The sequence below is a fragment of the Hoplias malabaricus genome, chromosome 4, assembly GCF_029633855.1.
Source record: "Hoplias malabaricus isolate fHopMal1 chromosome 4, fHopMal1.hap1, whole genome shotgun sequence".
NCBI lineage: Eukaryota > Metazoa > Chordata > Actinopteri > Characiformes > Erythrinidae > Hoplias > Hoplias malabaricus.
In genome coordinates this window covers 70,306,135-70,331,583 of record NC_089803.1, presented here as the reverse complement: position 1 = coordinate 70,331,583, position 25,449 = coordinate 70,306,135, and the positions used below count along the sequence as shown (strand labels likewise).

Sequence of the window (25,449 nt, the reverse complement as noted above, 5' to 3'; positions counted from 1 at the left end):
CATCTGTAGCAGTGAACACACCCACACACACACCCACACAATAGTGAACTAGGGGCTGTGAACACACACCCAGAGCTGCAGACAGTCATCCCCAGCGCCCAGGGGTTCAATACCTTGATCAAGGGAACTTCAGCCATGGATGTTCCTGCCGGTCCTGGGGATCGAACCAGCAACCTTCCGGTACCAAGGTCCTGTGAAAAGCAGTGTAAAAGGGGGCTAACAACGTATGCAGAGCAACAGGTGGAACACAGCCTGTAACTGTAACACCCACACACTGGCTGAGTTAAATACAGCATTCATTCAATGAACTCAGGGAGATGTTCTTGATACTATTTATTCCAAAGATGTAGAGTCTATGACTGTGTTTTAAAGACAGGAGCTGGACTCCAGACCTTCCTTCCATTGCAGCAATAACACGAGCCAGTCCAGCCATTCTACATCCGCTAAGCCCTGCACAGATCACGCCTAAACAGCACCATCTAGTGTTCATAGGAACCCACTACAGGGGCAAATACTGCAGCGTGGAGGAATACACCACCACCGTAAAATATGTGTCATAACATGTAAAATCACTGTTAGAAAACAAACTCGTCACTGTTCCAGCGTCGTAGTAACACAATGAGTGTGTGAAACAATATGAGCGTGGTCCCAACAATGTGATAAATACCTGGTAAACACATGGGTTTGTTTTTGAGAATTGTAGGGACATTACATAAGCTTCCATTCATGTTTTAAAGATTTGCCATTAACTTTTCCTTGAGTTTTACCAACTTAACCCTAACTATACCCCAACGTTAAAACGTCGTCGCCTTAAAATTAAATTATTTTGGCCCCAACACAGGAGACAATTCCCCACACCGTGAAACAATGTGATATATTCCTGACACGCACACACACACGGACACACTGAAACGTGCGTCACGTTGCGCGTGATCCTGCCAAAGGTGACTGTGCGGGTAGCGCGCGCTGATGGCGTAGGGAAATCCCGAAGTCAGGACAAACCGTCGAGGAGCTAGGCCTAGGTAACTCTGCGCATGCGCAGAAGGAATGCCGATCTGTACATGACTTGGATGGGAGTTCATAAGGCACTGTGTCTGTCCGCGAGGGGTGTGGATCTGTCACGGCCCGCAGAGAGAGACGGAGAGACAGAACCAGGAACCACAGCTCTTCCCCAAACAAACACAGAACAAGTGCTCACAGAGAGAGAGAGAGAGGGAGAAGTGAAACTCGGTAAGTATGTCACACGTTCTGGGTTTTAATTTTCAGAGAAACACGGCCAGAGAAGCGAGTTTGTCGCCTCCTCGACCGACGCCGTTTGTCAAAGGTTTGTGTGTAGTTCTTAAAGAGAAGTGGAGTTTATTTTTTTGTCAGTGTCCACTCCGTCTTCGGTGTGTGTGTGTGTGTGTGTGTGTGTGTGTGTGTGTGTGAGTGTGTGTGTTTACATATTTCACACAGATAATATTACCGTGGTCTCATAACGTTTTTTCGATGAGGCTGGGTAATAACCGCAAGAAACGAAAGTAAAAGTGAGACAGACAGACAGAGAGAGGGAGAGAGAGAGACAGAGCGAGAGACAGACAGAGAGAGAGAGACAGAGACAGACAGACAGACAGAGAGAGGGAGAGAGACAGACAGATAGAGAGAGGGGGAGAGAGAGAGAGACAGACAGAGAGAGAGGGAGAGAGAGAGAGAGACAGACAGACAGAGAGAGAGAGACAGAGACAGACAGACAGAGAGAGAGAGAGAGAGACAGAGACAGAGAGTTAGGGAGAGTGCTAGGACTATATCACACTGTGAGGACCTATACCTGTTTATTTACTCACATCCAGCTGGTCCCCACACTGTAAATGATTCCATTTTAAGGTGAAGACAGGTTTAAGTTTGGGTTAATGTTAAACTAGTAGTTATTATGGAAACCTTCATGTTCCAGAATAAATCAATGGAAGGCTGTGTGATGTCCTCACAATTCACAAATACACGATTGTGTGTTTGTCAGGGAAATATAACGTTGTGTGTGTTACACACACATTGTGGGGACTTGTCTTCCTTGTAGGGACCACCAACTGGTCCCCACAATGTCATTATTACAGTTTAAAGATGGGTTAGGGTTAAGCTAGTAGCACTTATGGAAGGATTAATAAAGTGAATGGGAATCTATAAAGGGTAGACTCATATCAGTATGTTTGAGTTTGTCCCAGCACTTGGGTCAGGGGTTTAGACATTGGGGGTAAGTACTGTGAGGGTTTGATGGCATTCAGCCATGGTGGCAAAACCTTACAGAGGTCAGGTACTGGTTTGGTCCTGCAGTTTGTTCACAACAGATTGGAGATATCTGCTAATAGTGTTGGGTGTGTACGAATATTTGTATATATTGGTGTGTGTGTTGGTGTGTGTTTGAAATGGTAAGTCATTAGTTTGTGGTTAGTGGTTAGTTCTGTTTCATAAACACCACTCCAGCTAGTCTCAAAGGTTTGGAAACAGCTTCAAGAAACGAGAACACTTTAAGCTAAGGTTTGCCAGGTTGTTAGACATGATGACTCATGTGCAGCTTCTCCAGAGCATCCACTTTTGTTTTTATTTTTCTATTTCTGTGTAAATGGAGACTATACAAATGGTGCATGTGCAAATGCACGTCTGTGTCAGCTGTGTGTGCAGCACAGAGGAGTTAAATTCACTCATAGGTGGTGTCTACAAACTTTGGGAAACATAGGGTTGTACTCAAACAGCGAAGATAGAAACACACTGCTCACAGCAGGTCACACAAAGTGAGAACTCCTGAGGTCTGATTAAGTCTGTTGTGCTGGTAACAGTGTCATGTGACAACACCTCTACTACTACCGCCACCGCACCGCAGAGTTGTCATATTCTGCCACTTTTTCACAAGCGAACACACTTCTGGGTCTTAATTAAGCTTTGGTCTGTGACCTGCTTTTGGTCAAAATACCACAAGCCACAAAACAGCGTTTTGTCGAATTAGTCCTGCTCAGGGGACACGGGGAGAACACACCACACTTCTCACAGACAGTCACCCGGAGGAAACCCACACAGACACAGCGAGAACACACCACACTCCTCACAGACAGTCACCCAGAGGAAACCCACGCAGACACAGAGAGAACACACCATACTCCTCACAGACAGTCACCCAGAGGAAACCCACGCAGACACAGAGAGAGCACACCACACTCCTCACAGACAGTCACCCGGAGGAAACCCACGCAGACACAGGGAGAACACACCACACTCCTCACAGGCAGTCACCTGGAAAAAACCCACGCAGACACAGGGAGAACACACCACACTCCTCACAGACAGTCACCCGGAGGAAACCCACGCAGACACAGGGAGAACACACCACACTCCTCACAGACAGTCACCTGGAGGAAACCCACGCAGACACAGAGAGAACACACCACACTCCTCACAGACAGTCACCTGGAGGAAACCCACGCAGACACAGGGAGAACACACCACACTCCTCACAGGCAGTCACCTGGAAAAAACCCACGCAGACACAGGGAGAACACACCACACTCCTCACAGACATTCACCTGGAGGAAACCCACACAGACACAGGGAGAACACACCACACTCCTCACAGACAGTCACCCGGAGGAAACCCACGCAGACACAGGGAGAAAACACCACACTCCTCACAGACAGTCACCCGGAGCGGGAATCGAACCCACAACCTCCAGGCCCCTGGAACTGTGTGACTGTGACACTACCTGACTATACCCGTTGTATACTTGCATACACTATTTACATATAGAAATTAAATATCCCTGTATTAATAAATCTGTAATGTTTAGTAATGATACACTTTAAAGCTACAGTGAGTAATTTTCCTAAGAGATATTTCTCAGATGCCCCTTTAACACCGTCAGGTATTACTCTTAATATTGCCACCATGAGGTGTTGTGGGATGTTCTGTTGAAATGCTTCTTTAAGAGTTTTAAAGGCACACTATGTAATAATTTTATCTTACAGTAATAGCTTCAAAATCACCGTGATGCTTCACTGACCTGTAACAGTCAGAATAGAGCCTCTGTCATTGCTATTCTGGGCTTATCCCTGAAGAAACTGTACTGTGTAACCTGTGGAAGAGGGTAGGAAACCACCCTTTATTTCCTTCCCCCTTTGTTTACAGTGCAGTGCTGTAAAAATGAGTTACACTAGGGGGAGCCCCAGGATCGAAAAACCCAAATCTTCCCAAGTGTTCCTTTATATATGTCTTTTATATCTTTTGAATTTAGAAGCACAGCCAGTGGACTGTGGCAAAGATGGCATCAGGACCACCCATGGTGAACGGGGACCTCTCATCCCCCGGAGGGTCCCATGGAGCAGGCACATCTCACGTAGAGGAGACCCTTCAACAGATGAACATCCTGATCAAGGAGAACAGGGAGCTGAAAGGTGAGTACATTCCCGGGAGTTGGACAGATTGATCTTGTTGTGCCTTTAAAGGAGAAGTCAGTCATTTTCTGCAGTGATTCTTCACCATATTATGAAACATCTGTTACACTGACACCTCATGGACTGGAGACGTACTGACCCACGGTAAGGAGAATAAACCGGTTCATTCAGAGACTATAAATCATTTTGAGCCTTTAAATGATTTAAATGATCCTTCAACTCATCTCAGTTACATTCATGAAAATAAATACAGGGGGTCCTCGACTTACGACGTTGATCCGTTCCTACGTCGCGTCGTAAACTGATTTTCGGTCGGAACATACGTACATTCATTCATTGTCTGTAACCCTTATCCAGTTCAGGGTCGCGGAGGGTCCAGAGCCTACCTGCAATCATTGGGCGCAAGACGGGAATACACCCTGGAGGGGGCGCCAGTCCTTCACAGGGCAACACACACACACACATTCACTCACACACTCACACCTACGGACACTTTTGAGTTGCCAATCCACCTACCAACGTGTGTTTTTGGACTGTGGGAGGAAACCGGAGCACCCGGAGGAAACCCACGCAAACACAGGGAGAACACACCACACTCCTCACAGACAGTCACCCGGAGGAAACCCACACAGACACAGAGAGAACACACCACACTCCTCACAGACAGTCACCTGGAGCGGGAATCGAACCCACAACCTCCAGGCCCCTGGAGCTGTGTGACTGCGACACCTACCTGCTGTGCCACCGTGCCGCCCACATACGTACATACTGTACGTAAATAACATACTGTAAGCACTTATCCTATCCTAACACCTATCCTCCTTGGTCCCGAGCCGCGTAACCGTGTATTCTTCCGCCGCACACACAAAACACGAAGTTCACGTTACGACGTTTACGACGCAAACCACTTAAGTCGAAACAAGGCTTTATACAGTAAATGGGAGATGTGACGTAACCCGAGGACCTCCTGTACTAACTTTTATCATTTGTTTGTGAATCTTTGTTGGGAAATAAGACTTCTTTCTCCTTAACGTATATACATTTTACACCAAGAAGCAATAACATTACTCCCACTTCCTTGTTTCTACACTCACAGTCCATTCTCTCAGCTCCATGGACCACACAGAAGCACTGTGTATTTCTACAATAACAGACTGTAGTCAACCTGTTGCTCTGAATATTTGGTTTAACTAATTTCACACTGTTCTTCAATGGTCAGGACCCCCACAGAACCCCACAGAGCTTGTATGATTTGGGTGGTGGATCATCCTCAGTGCTCAGTTAGTGTTTGTTGTGCTGGCCCAAGTGGATCAGACACAGCAGGGCTACTAGAGTTTCTCAGCTAACGAAAATATTGACTACATGAATAATACCTGCTCTGTGGTGGTCCTATGGGGTACTCCTAAGTGTAGAATTACAATGTGCATGTGTAATGGACAGTGAAAGCAGAAACAAGGGGGCGGTAGTAATGTAATAACTGATCAATGTCTATTTATAATACATAGGTAAAATAATTCACTGCAAAAGGTGTCACAAACGGATGAATCGATTCCAAGAGTTTGAACTCTATGAAAAGTTTACCTTGACTCTCTGTGCACAGAAACGCTACAGAGGCATGGTTTTGGATCAAATAACTTTGGATATTTGTGAGCAATATCTGTCCCATGTTGCAGGACTTTTGGGGCAGGTATTGCTTCGAAATATCCAATGGATGAAAAGTTAAAAATAGAGTAAACTCTATTGCCATTTTAACGAAGTCTTTTCACACTCCAGAAGTAAAATCCCATTCCCTATTTCTTTCCCATAATCATGAGACATAGCGGCAGCTACTGCTGTGTGTTCTTTGTGTCGTTGTGTGTGTGTGTGTGTGTGTGTGTATGTGTGTGTATGTGTGTGTGTGTGTGTGTGTGTGTGTATTTGTGTGTGTGTATGTGTATGTGTGTATGTGTGTATGTGTGTGTGTGTGTGTGTGTATGTGTGTGTGTGTGTATGTGTATATTTGTATGTGTGTGTATGTGTGTGTGTGTGTGTGTATGTGTATATTTGTGTGTATGTGTGTGTGTGTGTGTGTGTGTATGTGTGTGTGTGTGTATGTGTGTGTGTGTATGTGTATATTTGTATGTGTGTGTGTATGTGTGTGTATATTTGTGTGTGTGTGTATATTTGTGTGTGTGTGTGTATGTGTATATTTGTATGTGTGTGTGTGTATGTGTATATTTGTGTGTATGTGTGTGTATGTGTTTGTCAGTGTGTGTGTGTGTATATTTGTGTGTGTATGTGTGTGTATGTGTGTATGTGTGTGTATGTGTATATTTGTATGTGTGTGTGTGTGTGTGTGTGTGTATGTGTGTGTGTGTGTATATGTGTGTTTTGCGCTGCTAACACATTGCATTACAGCTCATGTCTTTAAATTATCATCTTTAATTAGTTTTCATCCCGTTTTCATTTAGAAAAAAGGTTCATCAACGGATCTCATCGAACAACGGTTATTGTTCACCAGATTAACACAGGTTAAGGAGCCTGTTAACGTTGCCTCTGCTTTCCTACAGAAGCTCTGAAGCAGACAAACCTGTCGATGAAGGAAAGGTTTGAGGGTTTGACCCTGTGGAAAGAAAAACAGAAAGAGGAGAGAACCTTCCTGGAGAGTCGACTCGAGGAGGCCAGGGAACGAGTGCGAGCTCTGGACGCTGAAAACGGGCTGCTGAAGAAGAGGGTGAAAGAGCTGGAGCGTCGTCCTGGTGCAGGAGAGGTCAGACACTGTGTTTGTGTGGGGATACACTGCTTTACTATGAAATCTTTTACGTGTTATGACGAGTCAGATATGCTCCTGGCTCTGTGTGGTTTTGTATTAACACAGACTATGTGTGGACTGACTCTGGACCTTCTGTAAAAAGCGGTATACGTGACATTACTTGACTGCGTCAGACGCTCTGTATATTGTGTGAACTAATACAAATACTCCAAAATGACCTGGACTCAAACCTCTTTGTAAAAGATGTGAGCAGGCTTTTGCCTTCTGTTCTCATTTTGGAGATCCACGTTTATATCAAATGTAATTAAGCAGCAAAAGAGGAATGTTGTTTGGGGTTTTCCACGCAGAATAGTATGCATGTGTGAAAGATGATGCGTGTAATGGAATCTGATGAATGAGGATATGTGTGCTGTGTTTCAGGGTGAGGGAGCTGATACGCTCGCCAAGCTGGAGGCGCTGCAGAATCAGGTTGTCCGTCTCCAGGCGGAGAAGAACGACTTGGTGGCAATGAACTCGGAGCTCCAGCTAAAGATGGGTCAGGGTTCACCAGAGGATTCCTTTATTGAGATTCGTATTGCGGTAAGGGCATGCTCAATTACACACACACACACACACACACACACACACAGGGTTCCCAGAGAAACAGTCTCTTTAGTCCCAGCGTCTTAGGACCAGTTGTAGTGCCTTGTTCAAGGGCAGTCCAGCCATGTTTTTTTAAGGAATGGGAACCTGCTTTTTTCTTCACTTTCCCACCCCTCATTGTTCCTGCCTGTCCAGGGGATCAAATCTGGCTCAGTTTTTAGTTCAGATTAATGTGTATCACACCCACAGGGCTTGACTCCACATTTCAGAAAGTTTATGACAAAATAGAGGTAAACATTAGCAAGAACATTAGATGTGTCTTTAGCCCTGTTCGGACGGGATTCATTTCATGTGGGGAGCTGGGAGAGATGGGAGGGGCTACTCGATTCACGCACTGTCATCGCACAGTGTGGATCAGATACAGCAGAGATACTGGAGTTATTAGACTGTCACAACTGTGCTGAGATCAGCCCTCCCACCAACACCATATAGCCCACATTGACTTTATCTTCTAGTCCTTCGTAACAGAAAACGAGTGAGAAGGTGGCAAATAAATGTATTAATCCTTCACTCAGTGATTATAACTGATATTATAAACCGTTTAAAGGTAACGACACATGTTCATAACAGGTATGGAGACTACTATCTCATTCATTCATGGTCTGTAACCCTTATCCAGTTCAGGGTCACGGTGGATCCAGAGCCTACCTGGAATCATTGGGCGCAAGGCGGGAATACACCCTGGAGGGGGCGCCAGTCCTTCACAGGGCAACACACACACACACACTTTCACTCACACACTCACACCTACGGACACTTCTGAGTCACCAATCCACCTACCAACGTGTGTTTTTGGGCTGTGGGAGGAAACTGGAGCACCCGGAGGAAACCCACGCGGACACGGGGAGAACACACCACACTCCTCACAGACAGTCACCCGGAGGAAACCCACGCGGACACGGGGAGAACACACCACACTCCTCACAGTCAGTCACCCGGAGGAAACCCACGCGGACACAGGGAGAACACACCACACTCCTCACAGTCACCCGGAGGAAACCCACGCAGACACAGGGAGAACACACCACACTCCTCACAGACAGTCACCCGGAGGAAACCCACACAGACACAGGGCGAACACACCACACTCCTCACAGACAGTCACCCGGAGGAAACCCACACAGACACAGGGAGAACACACCACACTCCGCACAGACACCTGGAGGAAACCCACGCAGACACAGGGAGAACACACCACACTCCTCACAGACAGTCACCCGGAGGAAACCCACACAGACACAGGGAGAACACACCACACTCCTCACAGTCACCCGGAGGAAACCCACGCAGACACAGGGAGAACACACCACACTCCTCACAGTCACCCGGAGGAAACCCACGCAGACACAGGGAGAACACACTACACTCCGCACAGACACCTGGAGGAAACCCACGCAGACACAGGGAGAACACACCACACTCCTCACAGACAGTCACCCAGAGGAAACCCACGCAGACACAGGGAGAACACACCACACTCCTCACAGTCACCCGGAGGAAACCCACGCAGACACAGGGAGAACACACCACACTCCGCACAGACACCTGGAGGAAACCCACGCAGACACAGGGAGAACACACCACACTCCTCACAGTCACCCGGAGGAAACCCACACAGACACAGGGAGACCATACCACACTCCGCACAGACACCTGGAGGAAACCCACGCAGACACAGGGAGAACACACCACACTCCTCACAGTCACCCGGAGGAAACCCACGCAGACACAGGGAGACCACACCACACTCCTCACAGACAATCACCCGGAGGAAACCCACGCAGACACAGAGAGAACACACCACACTCCTCACAGACAGTCACCCAGAGGAAACCCACACAGACACAGAGAGAACACACCACACTCCTCACAGACAGTCACCCGGAGGAAACCCACACAGACACAGGGAGAACACACCACACTCCTCACACACAGTCACCCGGAGCGGGAATCGAACCCACAACCTCCAGGTCCCTGGAGCTGTGTGGAGGCTACTAGTGTTGACAAAACGTACCCACAGGTGGTTTTGTGGATTTGAGTGGGGTGTGCTTTACTTAAACTCTATATTTCATCAGTAAACGCCACCTTCAGTTTCTCCATTCTCAAGAAAACCAGCGAAGAACTCCTTTTCTCCCGGAAATTACGCAATATTCCCCCACATTTCTATTCGGACAGGATTAATAACCTGGGGTCATTTTTACTGCTCGTTTTACAGGAGGTAAAAGGCTCAGGAATCTTTCCTGAAATGGGAACGCGAAATGACTGACATGGTCAACTCGGACGGGATTAAAACTACTGAAATACTCAGGTAAAACTAATCCCGTCCGAATAGGGCTTTAGACTAAAAGAAGTAATGCTGCTCTGTGAACACTGCATGGGTCATGTGACAGGATTTTGGTCTTGTGCCTCTCTACACACACAACAAAACCAACCACAGCTTTCAAACTCGGTGAAGATGGTGAAGCAGGAAGACAGCACTTCTGGTATTTACCTTGACAGTGTCATCCCCCGTCCCCTGTTAATAACACAATGTGTCCCTGATGCGTCCCCTCACTTCAGTACAAAACGAGGACAGAAGCCTTTTGCGTCACTTCTACAGTGAAAAGAGAAAGAGAGCACACAGAGAGCTCTGATTCCACTCTGATTTATTTCACTCTACGCAGTGTGAATCTGCACACGCCAGGGCTCCTCTATCCACAGATTTACACAGGGTAAAACAGCAGACTGCCGGTAGATTTCCATCCTGCCAGTGGCATGGCCTGTTAAGGGTGTGAGGAAAGATGCAACAGTGTACTGTCACATTTGCGTGGATAAATGTTAGATATATGTGTATGCATGGACATAAAGCATTCTGACCTCCCCATGTTTCTGCAGGAGGGCGAGATGAATGTGACTAAAGATTTGCCAGTGCCCCAGAAGGATCTCTCAGCATCCTGCACGTATGTAGACTCTTAATTATTTTGTGTTGTCACTTCATTCGCAGTAGTTACATATCTCTCCAGGTGATGAACAAATTAAAATTTAGAGCAGAGGGTGGGGGGAGAGTACAGAGCATAGCATCTGGGATGGGCTGGGATTTAATATTACTCCACTGATACCTGATGCCTTCAAATACCACGAGATAACAAGCCGGTACTGCTTTTCGTTGCAGGACTAAGTGTGACATGGTTGCGTCTCGACTGGAGTCGCAGGAACTGACAGTGAGCCAGCTCCTGCAGTCACTGAGACTGGAGACACAGCTGAAGGATCAACTACAGTTACAACTTCAGACTGCACTGAAGAGGTAGACACACACATACACACACACACACACAACCTTGTTAGTTCATTTTACCTAAAGCAGCTATTATTCATTCATTCATTCATTATCTGTAACCCTTATCCAGTTCAGGGTCGCGGTGGGTCCAGAGGCTACCTGGAATCTCTGGGCGCAAGGCGGGAATACACCCTGGAGGGGGCGCCAGTCCTTCACAGGGCAACACACACACTCACACATTCACTGACACAGTCACACCTACGGACACTTTTGAGTCGCCAATCCACCTACCAACGTGTGTTCTTGGAGCACGGGAGAAAACCGGAGCACCCGGAGGAAACCCATGCTGACACAGGGAGAACACACCACACTCCTCACAGACAGTCACCCGGAGGAAACCCACGCAGACACAGAGAGAACACACCACACTCCTCACACTACCTGCTGCAACACAGTGCTATTAATTTAATTTAATTTAATATTAATTAAATGTTTGAATGTTGAAGTGTGAATATGTAGAAAATGAGCAGAATAATTCAACAAGTCAGAACAGAAACGTACAGCACACACAGTAAACACATGCTGTGTTTTTCTTAATGTGTTTTTCTGGGTTTTTTATTCAATATGTATATTTTAATAACTGCTTTCCTAGATTAATTAGAACCACCTATCTGTTTCCAGTGGTGATGTGTGCATATACATATTTCAGGAATGAGTATCAGTCAGTGACTCAGTAGTAGACAGCAACTCTCTAGTCCAGAAATGCTAAGCAGTCCATTCACATGAAAGGAAAAGCTAAGTCAGACAAATATGCAAAACATTTAAGAACTGTAAAGTAAGTAAAAAGAGTGGAGTGTTGTTTGGCACACCCTCACTTGTGTCTGCTCTCATGTTGCTGTCTCCTGAAGGATTGCAGAATTAGAGCTGAAGCCCCTCAACTCTGAGAGTGAAACACAGACATCTTTGCCCTGTGCCACAGCCGCAGCAGAGGCACAGAAGAAGAGCGCTCAGGACACAGCCAAGGTGACCACGCAGCAGTAGAATACATCCACTTCAGATGCAATCAGAATAGGATGATCATAAACGATAAATGTTTGCATGTGTGTGTGTGTGTGTGTGTTCCAGTCGGCCTCTGAGGTGGAGAACCTGAAGGATCAGATGATGAGTTTGTTTAAAGAGCTGCAGCAGGCTCAGAGTAAACTGGATGAGGCGGAGAACATGAAGAGGAACCTCCAGGAAAGGTGTGCGTTCTGAAACGTGGTTAGCTAATTTTAACTCTGTCTTAAACCAAGGCCTAGGGACTTCAATTCACTGCCCCAGACAGCAGGCACCAGCAGGCATGAAAGGTTGAGCTGTGGCAACCAAACCCCAGGCCAAATGTGGGCCATAGGGTATTCAAACTTTTCCTCCATCTTTAGAAGCTAATAAGTAATTCTAGTGGTAATCAGTCCAAGATTAGGCTTAATTCATGTCTGAAAAACCGGCCCTTAATGTGTTAACACTGTATAAAACTATACCTTCAGGCCCTCACGCTGACCTTCTTCGCAGGTGTAAGGAACTGGAGCAGGACCTGACCACAGTGAAGGCTCAGCTGGGGGAGAGGCAGCAGATCCAAGCTGAGAACGACAGGCTGAAGGTGCAGCTGGAGAGCATGAATGCTGCCAACAAACTGGAGCAGAGGAAAGCTCAGGAGGAGAGGTCAGAGACTGTTCTTACTCTCCATGTCCTAGCAACTTTATTTTTCAGAGATTGAAGACAATCCTCCTCTTTTTTAAAGCCAGTCTGAGCTCAGATCCTGGCCTTGTGTGTAAATTTGTTTGGAGTATTAATATTAAACATGGTTCTTCCTGTGGTGGCACTGTGCTGCAGCAGGTAGAGTCTCTGTTACACCTCCAGGGACCTGGAGGTTGTGGGTTTGAGTCCCGCTCCGCGTGACTGTCTGTGAGGAGTGTGGTGTGTTCTCCCTGTGTCTGCGTGGGTTTCCTCTGGGTGACTGTCTGTGAGGAGTGTGGTGTGTTCTCCCTGTGTCTGCACGGGTTTCCTCCGGGTGACTGTCTGTGAGGAGTGTGGTGTGTTCTCCCTGTGTCTGCACGGGTTTCCTCCGGGTGACTGTCTGTGAGGAGTGTGGTGTGTTCTCCCTGTGTCTGTGTGGGTTTCCTCCGGGTGACTGTCTGTGAGGAGTGTGGTGTGTTCTCTGTGTCTGCGTGGGTTTCCTCCGGGTGACTGTCTGTGAGGAGTGTGGTGTGTTCTCCCTGTGTCTGCGCGGGTTTCCTCTGGGTGACTGTCTGTAAGGAGTGTGGTGTGTTCTCCCTGTGTCTGCGCGGGTTTCCTCCGGGTGACTGTCTGTGAGGAGTGTGGTGTGTTCTCCCTGTATCTGCGTGGGTTTCCTCCGGGTGACTGTCTGTGAGGAGTGTGGTGTGTTCTCCCTGTGTCTGCACGGGTTTCCTCCGGGTGACTGTCTGTGAGGAGTGTGGTGTGTTCTCCCTGTGTCTGTGTGGGTTTCCTCCGGGTGACTGTCTGTGAGGAGTGTGGTGTGTTCTCTGTGTCTGCGTGGGTTTCCTCCGGGTGACTGTCTGTGAGGAGTGTGGTGTGTTCTCCCTGTGTCTGCGCGGGTTTCCTCTGGGTGACTGTCTGTAAGGAGTGTGGTGTGTTCTCCCTGTGTCTGCGCGGGTTTCCTCCGGGTGACTGTCTGTGAGGAGTGTGGTGTGTTCTCCCTGTGTCTGCGTGGGTTTCCTCTGGGTGACTGTCTGTGAGGAGTGTGGTGTGTTCTCCCTGTGTCTGCGCGGGTTTCCTCCGGGTGACTGTCTGTGAGGAGTGTGGTGTGTTCTCCCTGTGTCTGCACGGGTTTCCTCCGGGTGACTGTCTGTGAGGAGTGTGGTGTGTTCTCCCTGTGTCTGTGTGGGTTTCCTCCGGGTGACTGTCTGTGAGGAGTGTGGTGTGTTCTCCCTGTGTCTGTGTGGGTTTCCTCCGGGTGACTGTCTGTGAGGAGTGTGGTGTGTTCTCCCTGTGTCTGTGTGGGTTTCCTCCGGGTGACTGTCTGTGAGGAGTGTGGTGTGTTCTCCCTGTGTCTGCGTGGGTTTCCTCTGGGTGACTGTCTGTGAGGAGTGTGGTGTGTTCTCCCTGTGTCTGCGCGGGTTTCCTCCGGGTGACTGTCTGTGAGGAGTGTGGTGTGTTCTCCCTGTGTCTGCACGGGTTTCCTCCGGGTGACTGTCTGTGAGGAGTGTGGTGTGTTCTCCCTGTGTCTGTGTGGGTTTCCTCCGGGTGACTGTCTGTGAGGAGTGTGGTGTGTTCTCTGTGTCTGCGTGGGTTTCCTCCGGGTGACTGTCTGTGAGGAGTGTGGTGTGTTCTCCCTGTGTCTGCGCGGGTTTCCTCTGGGTGACTGTCTGTAAGGAGTGTGGTGTGTTCTCCCTGTGTCTGCGCGGGTTTCCTCCGGGTGACTGTCTGTGAGGAGTGTGGTGTGTTCTCCCTGTGTCTGCGTGGGTTTCCTCCGGGTGACTGTCTGTGAGGAGTGTGGTGTGTTCTCCCTGTGTCTGCGTGGGTTTCCTCCGGGTGACTGTCTGTGAGGAGTGTGGTGTGTTCTCCCTGTGTCTGCGTGGGTTTCCTCCGGGTGACTGTCTGTGAGGAGTGTGGTGTGTTCTGCCTGTGTCTGCGTGGGTTTCCTCCGGGTGACTGTCTGTGAGGAGTGTGGTGTGTTCTCCCTGTGTCTGCGTGGGTTTCCTCCGGGTGAATGTCTGTGAGGAGTGTGGTGTGTTCTCCCTGTGTTTGCGTGGGTTTCCTCCGGGTGACTGTCTGTGAGGAGTGTGGTGTGTTCTCTCAGTGTCTGCGTGGGTTTCCTCCGGGTGACTGTCTGTGAGGAGTGTGGTGTGTTCTCTCAGTGTCTGCGTGGGTTTCCTCCGGGTGACTGTCTGTGAGGAGTGTGGTGTGTTCTCCCTGTGTCTGCGTGGGTTTCCTCCGGGTGACTGTGTGAGGAGTGTGGTGTGTTCTCCCTGTGTCTGCGCGGGTTTCCTCCGGGTGACTGTCTGTGAGGAGTGTGGTGTGTTCTCCCTGTGTCTGCACGGGTTTCCTCCGGGTGACTGTCTGTGAGGAGTGTGGTGTGTTCTCCCTGTGTCTGCGTGGGTTTCCTCCGGGTGACTGTCTGTGAGGAGTGTGGTGTGTTCTCTCTGTGTCTGCATGGGTTTCCTCCGGGTGACTGTCTGTGAGGAGTGTGGTGTGTTCTCCCTGTGTCTGTGTGGGTTTCCTCCGGGTGACTGTCTGTGAGGAGTGTGGTGTGTTCTCCCTGTGTCCGCGTGGGTTTCCTCCGGGTGACTGTCTGTGAGGAGTGTGGTGTGTTCTCTCAGTGTCTGCGTGGGTTTCCTCCGGGTGACTGTCTGTGAGGAGTGTGGTGTGTTCTCTCTGTGTCTGCGTGGGTTTCCTCCGGGTGACTGTCTGTGAGGAGTGTGGTGTGTTCTCTCAGTGTCTGCGTGGGTTTCCTCTGGGTGACTGTCTTTGAGGAGTGTGGTGGGTTCTCCCTGTGTTTGCGTGGGTTTCCTCCGGGTGACTGTCTGTGAGGAGTGTGGTGTGTTCTCTCAGTGTCTGCGTGGGTTTCCTCCGGGTGACTGTCTGTGAGGAGTGTGGTGTGTTCTCTCAGTGTCTGCGTGGGTTTCCTCCGGGTGACTGTCTGTGAGGAGTGTGGTGTGTTCTCTCTGTGTCTGCGTGGGTTTCCTCTGGGTGACTGTCTGTGAGGAGTGTGGTGTGTTCTCCCTGTGTCTGCGTGGGTTTCCTCCGGGTGACTGTCTGTGAGGAGTGTGGTGTGTTCTCCCTGTGTTTGCGTGGGTTTCCTCCGGGTGACTGTCTGTGAGGAGTGTGGTGTGTTCTCTCTGTGTCTGCGTGGGTTTCCTCCGGGTGACTGTCTGTGAGGAGTGTGGTGTGTTCTCTCTGTGTCTGCATGGGTTTCCTCCAGGTGACTGTCTGTGAGGAGTGTGGTGTGTTCTCCCTGTGTCTGCTCCGGTTTCCTCCGGGTGACTGTCTGTGAGGAGTGTGGTGTGTTCTCCCTGTGTCTGCGTGGGTTTCCTCAGGGTGACTGTCTGTGAGGAGTGTGGTGTGTTCTGCCTGTGTTTGCGTGGGTTTCCTCTGGGTGACTGTCTGTGAGGAGTGTGGTGTGTTCTCCCTGCGTCTGCGTGGGTTTCCTCTGGGTGACTGTCTGTGAGGAGTGTGGTGTGTTCTCCCTGTGTCTGCGTGGGTTTCCTCCGGGTGACTGTCTGTGAGGAGTGTGGTGTGTTCTCCCTGTGTCTGCGTGGGTTTGCTCCGGGTGCTCCGGTTTCCTCCCACGCTCCAAAAACACACGTTGGTAGGTGGATTGGAGACTCAGAAGTGTCCGTAGGTGTGAGTGTGTGTCACCCTGTGAAGGACTGGCATCCCCTCCTGGGTGTGTCCCTGCCTTGCACCCAATGATTCCGGGTAGGCTCCGGGCCCACCGCCACCCTGAACTAGATAAGGGTTACAGACAATGAATGAATGATTCTTCCTGTCACATAATTTTCAAGGATAAACTTGATTCCTGTAACCTTCCTGTAAAAAAAAGTCCTCTGCATTTTGATGACATTAACATGCACTAACAGGAGAAAACTTAAAGGAACACTAGGTGAGATTTGGCGTTTTTTCCTGCCCTACTCCCAAACCTACAGTTTCTGCAGTGCTGAGCCTGGAGTAGCAACAGCAGAGACTCTGTTCCCCTTTTTTGTCAGCTCAGCGAAGCATCACAATCATTTTAAAGTTGTCATTTTAAGGTAAAATTACTACCTAGTGCCCCTTTAATGTTAACCAACATTTTCTTGTTTATACTCCCCGTCTCACCACCCTCACTCAGCTGGTTCAGAGACCTCCCCTCGTAAGTGACACAGGGGTGTAAGTGTTGCTCCTGTCACCTGTAGATCACCTGTCAGAATCAAACTGATGCATCACATGTCCAAGGCTGTGAGTCTTACAGCAGAATTGGCCTCACTTTCTGGGTGGGTTCCCTCTCACCTCATCACTGCTCTTGGTGCTAGCTAGTGTGGGCACCTGGTTGGTGGCGCTGTGTGAGATCCGAGGGGGGCCTCAACGAAGGTGGGTATTGGAAACAGCTAATAATTGGGAAGAACAAATGTAATGTAATAAAGAAATGAGTATTCACACTGACTTCAGTTAAAAAAAACTATCAGGAGTCTGTTGGCATCAGAGCAGATGTGTTCAAGGATGAAGCAATTCCTGACAAACAGGAATGTGGTAACACGTCAGTGAACGATGATTGCTGGGAAGTGTTGGTATAACTCGTTCCTATAGAGAACTGACATGTGACTAGACTGGAAATTACAGTGTTAGTAAAACATGCTCTGTACAGGTACATTGTTGTTCTTTAAAGGTACTGACAACGTAAACAGACACAGGGAGAACACACCACACTCCTCACAGACAGTCACCCGGAGGAAACCCACGCAGACACAAGGAGAACACACCACACTCCTCACAGACAGTCACCCGGAGGAAACCCACGCAGACACAGGGAGAACACACCACACTCCTCACAGACAGTCACCCGGAGGAAACCCACGCAGACACAGGGAGAACACACCACACTCCTCACAGATAGTCACCCGGAGGAAACCCACGCAGACACAGAGAGAACACACCACACTCCTCACAGATAGTCACCCGGAGGAAACCCGCGCAGACACAGAGAGAACACACCACACTCCTCACAGACAGTCACCCGGAGCGGGAATCGAACCCACAACCTCCAGGTCCCTGGAGCTGTGCGACTGCGACACTTACCTACTGCTCCACCTTGCTGCCCTTGTTCTCAGGACAGAACCGTTTTAAATAGAAAAAGAGGAATTGGAATTGTAATAAAATCACCTCAGAAAGGAGCGGCTTATAGTCTGATATTTTTTTCTGAAAGCCCTTATCTCTGGGCACAGCATCCTGGTGCTTTGCCGATCCTGAAGCACCCTGCTAGTGTTTATCAAGGACCCCTGGGACCTCACTACTATGTCACAGGGGTCTAGCTTAGCCAGAGGTTTCCGTGTTCTCCAGCGGCAAGAGTGTGTGAGTGAGCTGTAGGTTTTCTAGCTGGAAAATGGGGACGAGAACGATCAGAGCCTTGAGTTAAGGGGAAAGGCAGTAGGTAATTCAGCTTGTTGTTTTCTCAAGGAAGGGCATGGCCAATATGGAAATGACTCATCACTCTCTCTCTCTCTCTCTCTCTCTCTCTCTTTCTTTTCTCACTCACTCTTACAGGAATAATTTGACTCAGCTGAAGGATGCCTACACCAAACTGTTTGAAGATTACAACGAACTCAAGGAAGAAATTAAGAAGAAGGAGGTAACGGCGGTCTCTAGCGGTCATACAGCAACACTGCATGTGAAACACTGACATCCTTTTATGTCTTCAAAATATCTCTCTCTCTCTCTCTCTCTCCCTCTCTCTCTCTCTCTCTCTCTCTCTCTCTCTCCCTGTCCGTCCCTCCCTCATCTGCACCTCCCTCTCTCTACCTCTCTCTCTCTCACCAGCACATCCCTCTCTCTCTCGCTCTCTTTCCCTTTCTCTCTCTCTCTCCCTCTCTCCCTCTCTCTCCCTCACCAGCACCTCCCTCTCTCTCTCTCTCTCTCTCTCTCACTGTCCCTCCCTCCCTCATCTGCACCTCCCTCTCTCTCTCTCTCTCTCTCCCTGTCCTTCCCTCCCTCATCTGCACCTCCCTGTTAGAGAGTTAGTTTTAAAGAATGATTCACTCACGCTATTTTTTGGTGGAGCGTATGACACTATATTTGCTCACACTCACTCATACACTAACTTACACCCTACTCATTTATTCACACAGACATTTACTCCCTCACATTTACACCCAATTATACACTCCCTCACCATCTCATTAATTTATGAGGAATTTGATTCCCCACCCCCACCTGGATCAGTGCTGTTGACCTGTTCATTAATGAAATGTAAACCCAGTGTAAAGAGCAGCTGCCATTTTGAAGGTTGATAGCCTGGCATCCCTCTGTGGCTGTATGTAACCGTCCGTGTCTGCAATTTTCAGGGCTTTATTTCCCAGGAAGAGCAAGCGGATCTCCAGGCCAGACTGGCCGCCGCGGAAAAGGCTCTGGCAGATAAACAGCAGAAGATCGATGAGATGAAGCAGGAGATCTTTGAGAAGGAGAAAGAGCTGGAGACGGTCTCTGTCTTCAAGGCTCAGGTGCTGCATGAGTGAGCTAACCTCTGCATTGAGGAGTAGCTGTGGAGCGAGTAATGATGCTTACTGGTGTGTGTGTGTGTGTGTGCGCTGCCCAGGCGGACGTGTACTCCTCGGACTTCTATGCCGAGCGAGCAGCGAGGGAGAAGATCCATGAGGAGAAAGAGCGTCTGGCTGTTCAGCTGGAGTACTTTAAGAAACAGAATTCCCTGCTTCAGGAAGAGATGGATTCTCTGGGCAGGTAGACTTCCCAGTTCTTTATTTTTCGAGTGATGTCTTGCCACTTGGAACTGACTTACAAGGTGTAGTTTATGTCACCTATTCAACGTCATTAGAATTTAAAAAAAGCAGCGTTTCAGCTAGCATCATAATCCTTGAAGAGCTTTATCCCGTGAGATATAGCTCAATCCACCTTAAATGTTGCAGTGGCCACAGGTACTAGAATGTAACTGCTTCATCATTTAAAGTGGAACTGCAAATGTACTAGCTACCTTTGGTCCATTACCAATCAGTGATTCACAAGGTGTTCATAGCCGCTCGTCTGTAGTGTGCCATTGAAACATTGTAGTTTTAAAGTGTTTATAGTCCTACCCCTCTTTCCCAACAAGATTCGAGACACCATAACCCTAGGTAAAACAGAGAGGTCTGGCTAAGTGATAAGGCTAAAGGCGAAATGGGATTCACCCTTAAAGGCTAAGCAGCAGCTCTATGAAAGTGTCAAACATAAATACAGTGGAGTTTGAGTTCCTAACTTGTGTTTATTGAGAGTCAGAAAACGTGTTATTTCTTACTAATTGAAGGAATAAGGTTTAAAAGACCGTTGCCCCCCCCAACGGTGTTGGGAAACTCTAATAGGCGTCTTGCCTGTGACGTAGATGGTGGACAACACTCTAGAAGCTGCACTTCATTTAATGCAAAATGAGGAAAAGGTGTGTTGTTTTTGGCTGCAATCATTCAATGTACAGTGGGACATCTGTGAACAAATGGCCCAAAGATCCCAAAATATCCAGAAAATTGACTAAATTTGTCCACTTTAAACGGACACTTTGGAAAGGACCATCCGCTCACTCCGTTATCTGTAGCTCATTTCACTGGCGCTTTTCCAACAATATGGGCATGTAAGGACACCAACGAAAGGTGTTCAAGAGCCTCTGTAACATGGAGGTAAACAGGGTAAGGACACTCACTTCGCCTGTTTTAGTTGGTGTTAGTTAACGTTAGCTTGACTCGCTAAACTCGGTGCTCAGATTATACTCGGCTACGTAGCTGCATTACGGAGGTTTATAGTGTCGGATGAATTAGAGTTCGACTTCGATCACATTTACAAGAATAACAGTGCCTCTACATTTGAGTTTAGCTTATTGCTAGGCTATTGTCATGAATAATGTTGGTTATTTAGCTAGATACTGTCATAACAGTCAGTCATAACGGTGTTTTACCGCGGCGTTGTTCAGCTGTTGTCCACCAGTGACGTCACGGTCGCGTTCGAGAATTTCCGTAGTGAGCTCGGGTTTTTCCGTTGATTTAATAAAATTGTCAGTTTTAAAGCAAATTTCTATTCTAAAGCTATTTTCATTTTAATTCATACTTATATCTGTCAGTCACTACAATAATGTAAATATTCATGGAGCTCCATTAAGTGGTGCTTAGCCTTTAAGTTTTCTGTGTTTGTCTTCATTTTGTCTCCCTCTGCTGGATGACACGGCACATTTACCTTTCTCTCATGTAGACAGTCTATGAGTGAGATGCAGAGGAGGCATGTGTCTCGTGGGGCGAATCCAGGGGGCACCTCGCCACACCACCTGCAGGGAGGTAGAGGTAAGCCACTCCTGATTGCCTTCCTCACATTGAGAACGCTTAGAATCACCTGCTTTCAGAAGTTATCCCACTATTCATGCGGTCGTGACGAAAACACTGGCCTCTGTTCCTCAGAACTGTGTAATGAACTCTGAAATCATCATTTGATTCATGACACTATCCTAAAAAGTGGAAACAGGTGGAGATCTGAGTCCAGTTGATGAATCAGCTGCAGCGTCTGAACTCATATATTTGTACATCATTTACCTGAAGCACTCCCTCATTCATACAGATGTTTCACAAGTGAGTCAATAAAAAGATGGAGTTCAGAGGCTTGTGAGGCCAAGGCTGCGCTCGTAGGTGTTTGAGTTGGAGCTGTGAGTGCACTATTCCCACTCTAAGGGTGAGAGGAGAAGACAAACAGTGGGGGAGAGAGGTGCTGATTGGTAGAAGACACTTGAATGAAATGATGGTGTTGAGTCAGTCGTATAAAATCAAATCACGGTGTAATACGTCTGCATGCGTCCTGAAATAGACACTTCAATGTATGGGTATTGTAGTCTAACCAGTTGCTTTTAGACATCCCTTGCTCTCAGGTTGAGGTTCAAAGGAGTAGCTGTAGCTGCCCCAAGACTCTGGTAGTGTATAAACGTATGTAAGGTTGCTTTACGTAAGATGTAGGGACATCTGCAGTAGCTCAGAACAGACTGAGCGAACACCGGCTCTAGAGAGGGTCTTTACCTTCATTTTTATGTTGAAGCAGAAGCTTGGAAAAGAGGGGTGAGGGAGGCGTACTCTCACCACTAGATGCTACTAAATTATACACACCGTGCCTTTAAATACCACGACACTGCAGCTGGTGTTCAGGCGGCACTTTAACCTCCTGTGACTGTCTTGTGAATGGAGTAGGAAACCCACGCAGACACAGGGAGAACACACCACACTCCTCACAGACAGTCACCCGAAGGAAACCCACGCAGACACAGGGAGAACACACCACACTCTTCAGACAGTCACCCGGAGGAAACACCCGTGGACACAGGGAGAACACACCACACTCCTCACAGACAGTCACCCGGAGGAAACCCACGCGGACACAGGGAGAACACACCACACTCCTCACAGACAGTCACCCGGCGGAAACCCACGCCGACACAGGGAGAACACACCACACTCTTCACAGACAGTCACCCGGAGGAAACACCCGTGGACACAGGGAGAACACACCACACTCCTCACAGACAGTCACCCGGCGGAAACCCACGCAGACACAGGGAGAACACACCACACTCCTCACAGACAGTCACCCGGAGGAAACCCACGCGGACACAGGGAGAACACACCACACTCCTCACAGACAGTCACCCGGAGGAAACCCACGCAGACACAGGGAGAACACACCACACTCCTCACAGACAGTCACCCGGAGGAAACCCACGCAGACACAGGGAGAACACACCACACTCCTCACAGACAGTCACCCGGAGGAAACCCACGCAGACACAGGGAGAACACACCACACTCCTCACAGACAGTCACCCGGAGGAAACCCACGCAGACACAGGGAGAACACACCACACTCCTCACAGACAGTCACCCGGAGGAAACCCACGCAGACACAGGGAGAACACACCACACTCCTCACAGACAGTCACCCGGAGGAAACCCACGCAGACACAGGGAGAACACACCACACTCCTCACAGACAGTCACCCGGCGGAAACCCACGCCGACACAGGGAGAACACACCACACTCTTCACAGACAGTCACCCGGAGGAAACACCCGTGGACACAGGGAGAACACACCACACTCCTCACAGACAGTCACCCGGCGGAAACCCACGCAGACACAGGGAGAACACACCACACTCCTCACAGACAGTCACCCGGAGGAAACCCACGCGGACACAGGGAGAACACACCACACTCCTCACAGACAGTCACCCGGAGGAAACCCACGCAGACACAGGGAGAACACACCACACTCCTCACAGACAGTCACCCGGAGGAAACCCACGCAGACACAGGGAGAACACACCACACTCCTCACAGACAGTCACCCGGAGGAAACCCACGCAGACACAGGGAGAACACACCACACTCCTCACAGACAGTCACCCGGCGGAAACCCACGCGGACACAGGGAGAACACACCACACTCTTCACAGACAGTCACCCGGAGGAAACACCCGTGGACACAGGGAGAACACACCACACTCCTCACAGACAGTCACCCGGAGGAAACCCACGCGGACACAGGGAGAACACACCACACTCCTCACAGACAGTCACCCGGAGGAAACCCACGCAGACACAGGGAGAACACACCACACTCCTCACAGACAGTCACCCGGAGGAAACCCACGCAGACACAGGGAGAACACACCACACTCCTCACAGACAGTCACCCGGCGGAAACCCACGCGGACACAGGGAGAACACACCACACTCTTCACAGACAGTCACCCGGAGGAAACACCCGTGGACACAGGGAGAACACACCACACTCCTCACAGACAGTCACCCGGAGGAAACCCACGCGGACACAGGGAGAACACACCACACTCCTCACAGACAGTCACCCGGAGGAAACCCACGCAGACACAGGGAGAACACACCACACTCCTCACAGACAGTCACCCGGAGGAAACCCACGCAGACACAGGGAGAACACACCACACTCCTCACAGACAGTCACCCGGAGGAAACCCACGCAGACACAGGGAGAACACACCACACTCCTCACACAGTCACCCGGAGGAAACCCACGCAGACACAGGGAGAACACACCACACTCCTCACAGACAGTCACCCAGAGGAAACCCACGCGGACACAGGGAGAACACGCCACACTCCTCACAGACAGTCACCCAGAGCGGGAATCAAACCCACAACCTGCTGCGCCACAGTGCACCGCCTATCAACTCCAACATGACAAACTGAATTGAATCTTCCATTTTCTCTCTCTCTCTCTCTCTCTCTCTCAGTTGATTGGCCTCAGCAGGGCAATATTCCGGAGCACGCGTGTCCAAAGTGCGGCGAAGTCCTCCCAGATCTGGACACACTGCAGATCCACATCATGGACTGCATCATCTGAGTCTGTTGCCTGGCAACCCCACCATCCATTCAGGACTCCTCCTCCTGAGTCCAGCAGGATGGGCTGCTCATAAGATCCCACAATGATGCGCTCAGATCTAATGTAATCTCCCTACAGGCTTCTATCATTTTAATTCTCATAGTGCTCTGCAGGTGTAACACCGTGAGAATGGCATTAAGGCAGGGGTCGAGACTCAACCGTGTAACTTCTATTTTTGTGGTGAAATGGCTTTAAACGATCATTGCAGGAATGAAGTATATAGCAGGATAATTAATGCAGACTCTGATAAAGAAACAGACCTATGTTTAATCACAGACAGTGAAGCATGGATGTTATAATCCCATAGATCTGAAAAGGAATAGGTTTGGACTCTGAAGACTCTTTAATCTTCTACAGATGGACCGGGGTTGGTTCTACTCAGACTGGCTCTCGTGTTCTGGAGAAGACAGCAGTAGCATATTTATACCAATGAACTATTATTCGTTATTAATGTTAATTAGCCAGTTGTTTTCTACTGGGTTGAAGGCTGATGCTTCGGTAGGATTAAGAGTGGATTAAGCTTTAAGAATACTCATGTTTTCTAAACAATGCACTTTAACCCGTTGTGTTTATATACCGTTTTAGGCCAGGGTATACTTCCTCTTTGCTAACAGAAAGATGCTGCAGGTAAACACAGGTGTCTGGTGCGATCGATGTCGCTGTGGCTGTATAACTCTTGTCAAATCAAATGCAATAAAAAACTTATTACCAACACTAAGTGTGAGATATGGCAGTGTGAAATAGGACGGAGGGGTATTTAGTGCAGAAGTCAGTCACAGAAACACACGTGATCCTCTAAATCACTCCTGGAGTTGTGGTGTAATGAGCCTGACCCTACAACTAAACCCCTCTCCAAAGTCAAGAGGTGTAATCAGACTCCTGTATCCACTTCCCAAGATCAGTGTGTGCTACAGAGCCCCAGGTGAGTGGAGAAAGGTATAACTCTACAACAGGAGACGGCTGTTCCAGGACCCTGTGTTTTCGCAACACTGCCCCCTAGTGACGTGGATAGAGGGACATGGAAAAGATGGATGACGGTCGGTGTAGAGCAGGGTTGGGCAGTGTTATTCACAAAGGGCCGGGGTGGCTGCTGGATTTGAGTCGATTCAGGCCAGAACACACCTGATTGTGCTCCTCAAATTAGTTGGTCCCAGTAAAACAAATGATCGCACTGGCCCTTTGTGGATAAGAATGCACACCCCTGGTCTAGAGTGTGTGTGAAATGTCAGAACAAAATTCTAGAAC

General features: G+C 48.9%; 1 protein-coding gene across 2 annotated transcripts; it reads left to right on the top strand.

The window, feature by feature from the left end:
- The first annotated feature begins 1,104 nt into the window (after positions 1–1,104).
- On the top strand, positions 1,105–25,118 carry optn (optineurin). 2 transcript variants are annotated; one of them, XM_066669853.1, is made up of 14 exons: positions 1,105–1,230; positions 4,257–4,416; positions 6,969–7,165; positions 7,589–7,747; positions 10,685–10,749; positions 10,962–11,093; positions 11,975–12,089; positions 12,192–12,307; positions 12,615–12,764; positions 18,321–18,405; positions 19,118–19,273; positions 19,369–19,511; positions 21,000–21,088; positions 24,056–25,118. In XM_066669853.1, the coding sequence occupies exons 2-14, from the start codon at positions 4,284–4,286 to the stop codon at positions 24,163–24,165; spliced, it is 1,650 nt and encodes a 549-aa protein (XP_066525950.1). In that variant the 5' UTR covers positions 1,105–1,230; positions 4,257–4,283; the 3' UTR covers positions 24,166–25,118. The 2 variants fall into 2 exon arrangements, with proteins under 2 accessions (XP_066525950.1, XP_066525949.1); XM_066669852.1 differs by having other exon boundaries at positions 6,966–7,165; positions 24,056–25,110.
- Positions 25,119–25,449: the final 331 nt, after the last annotated feature.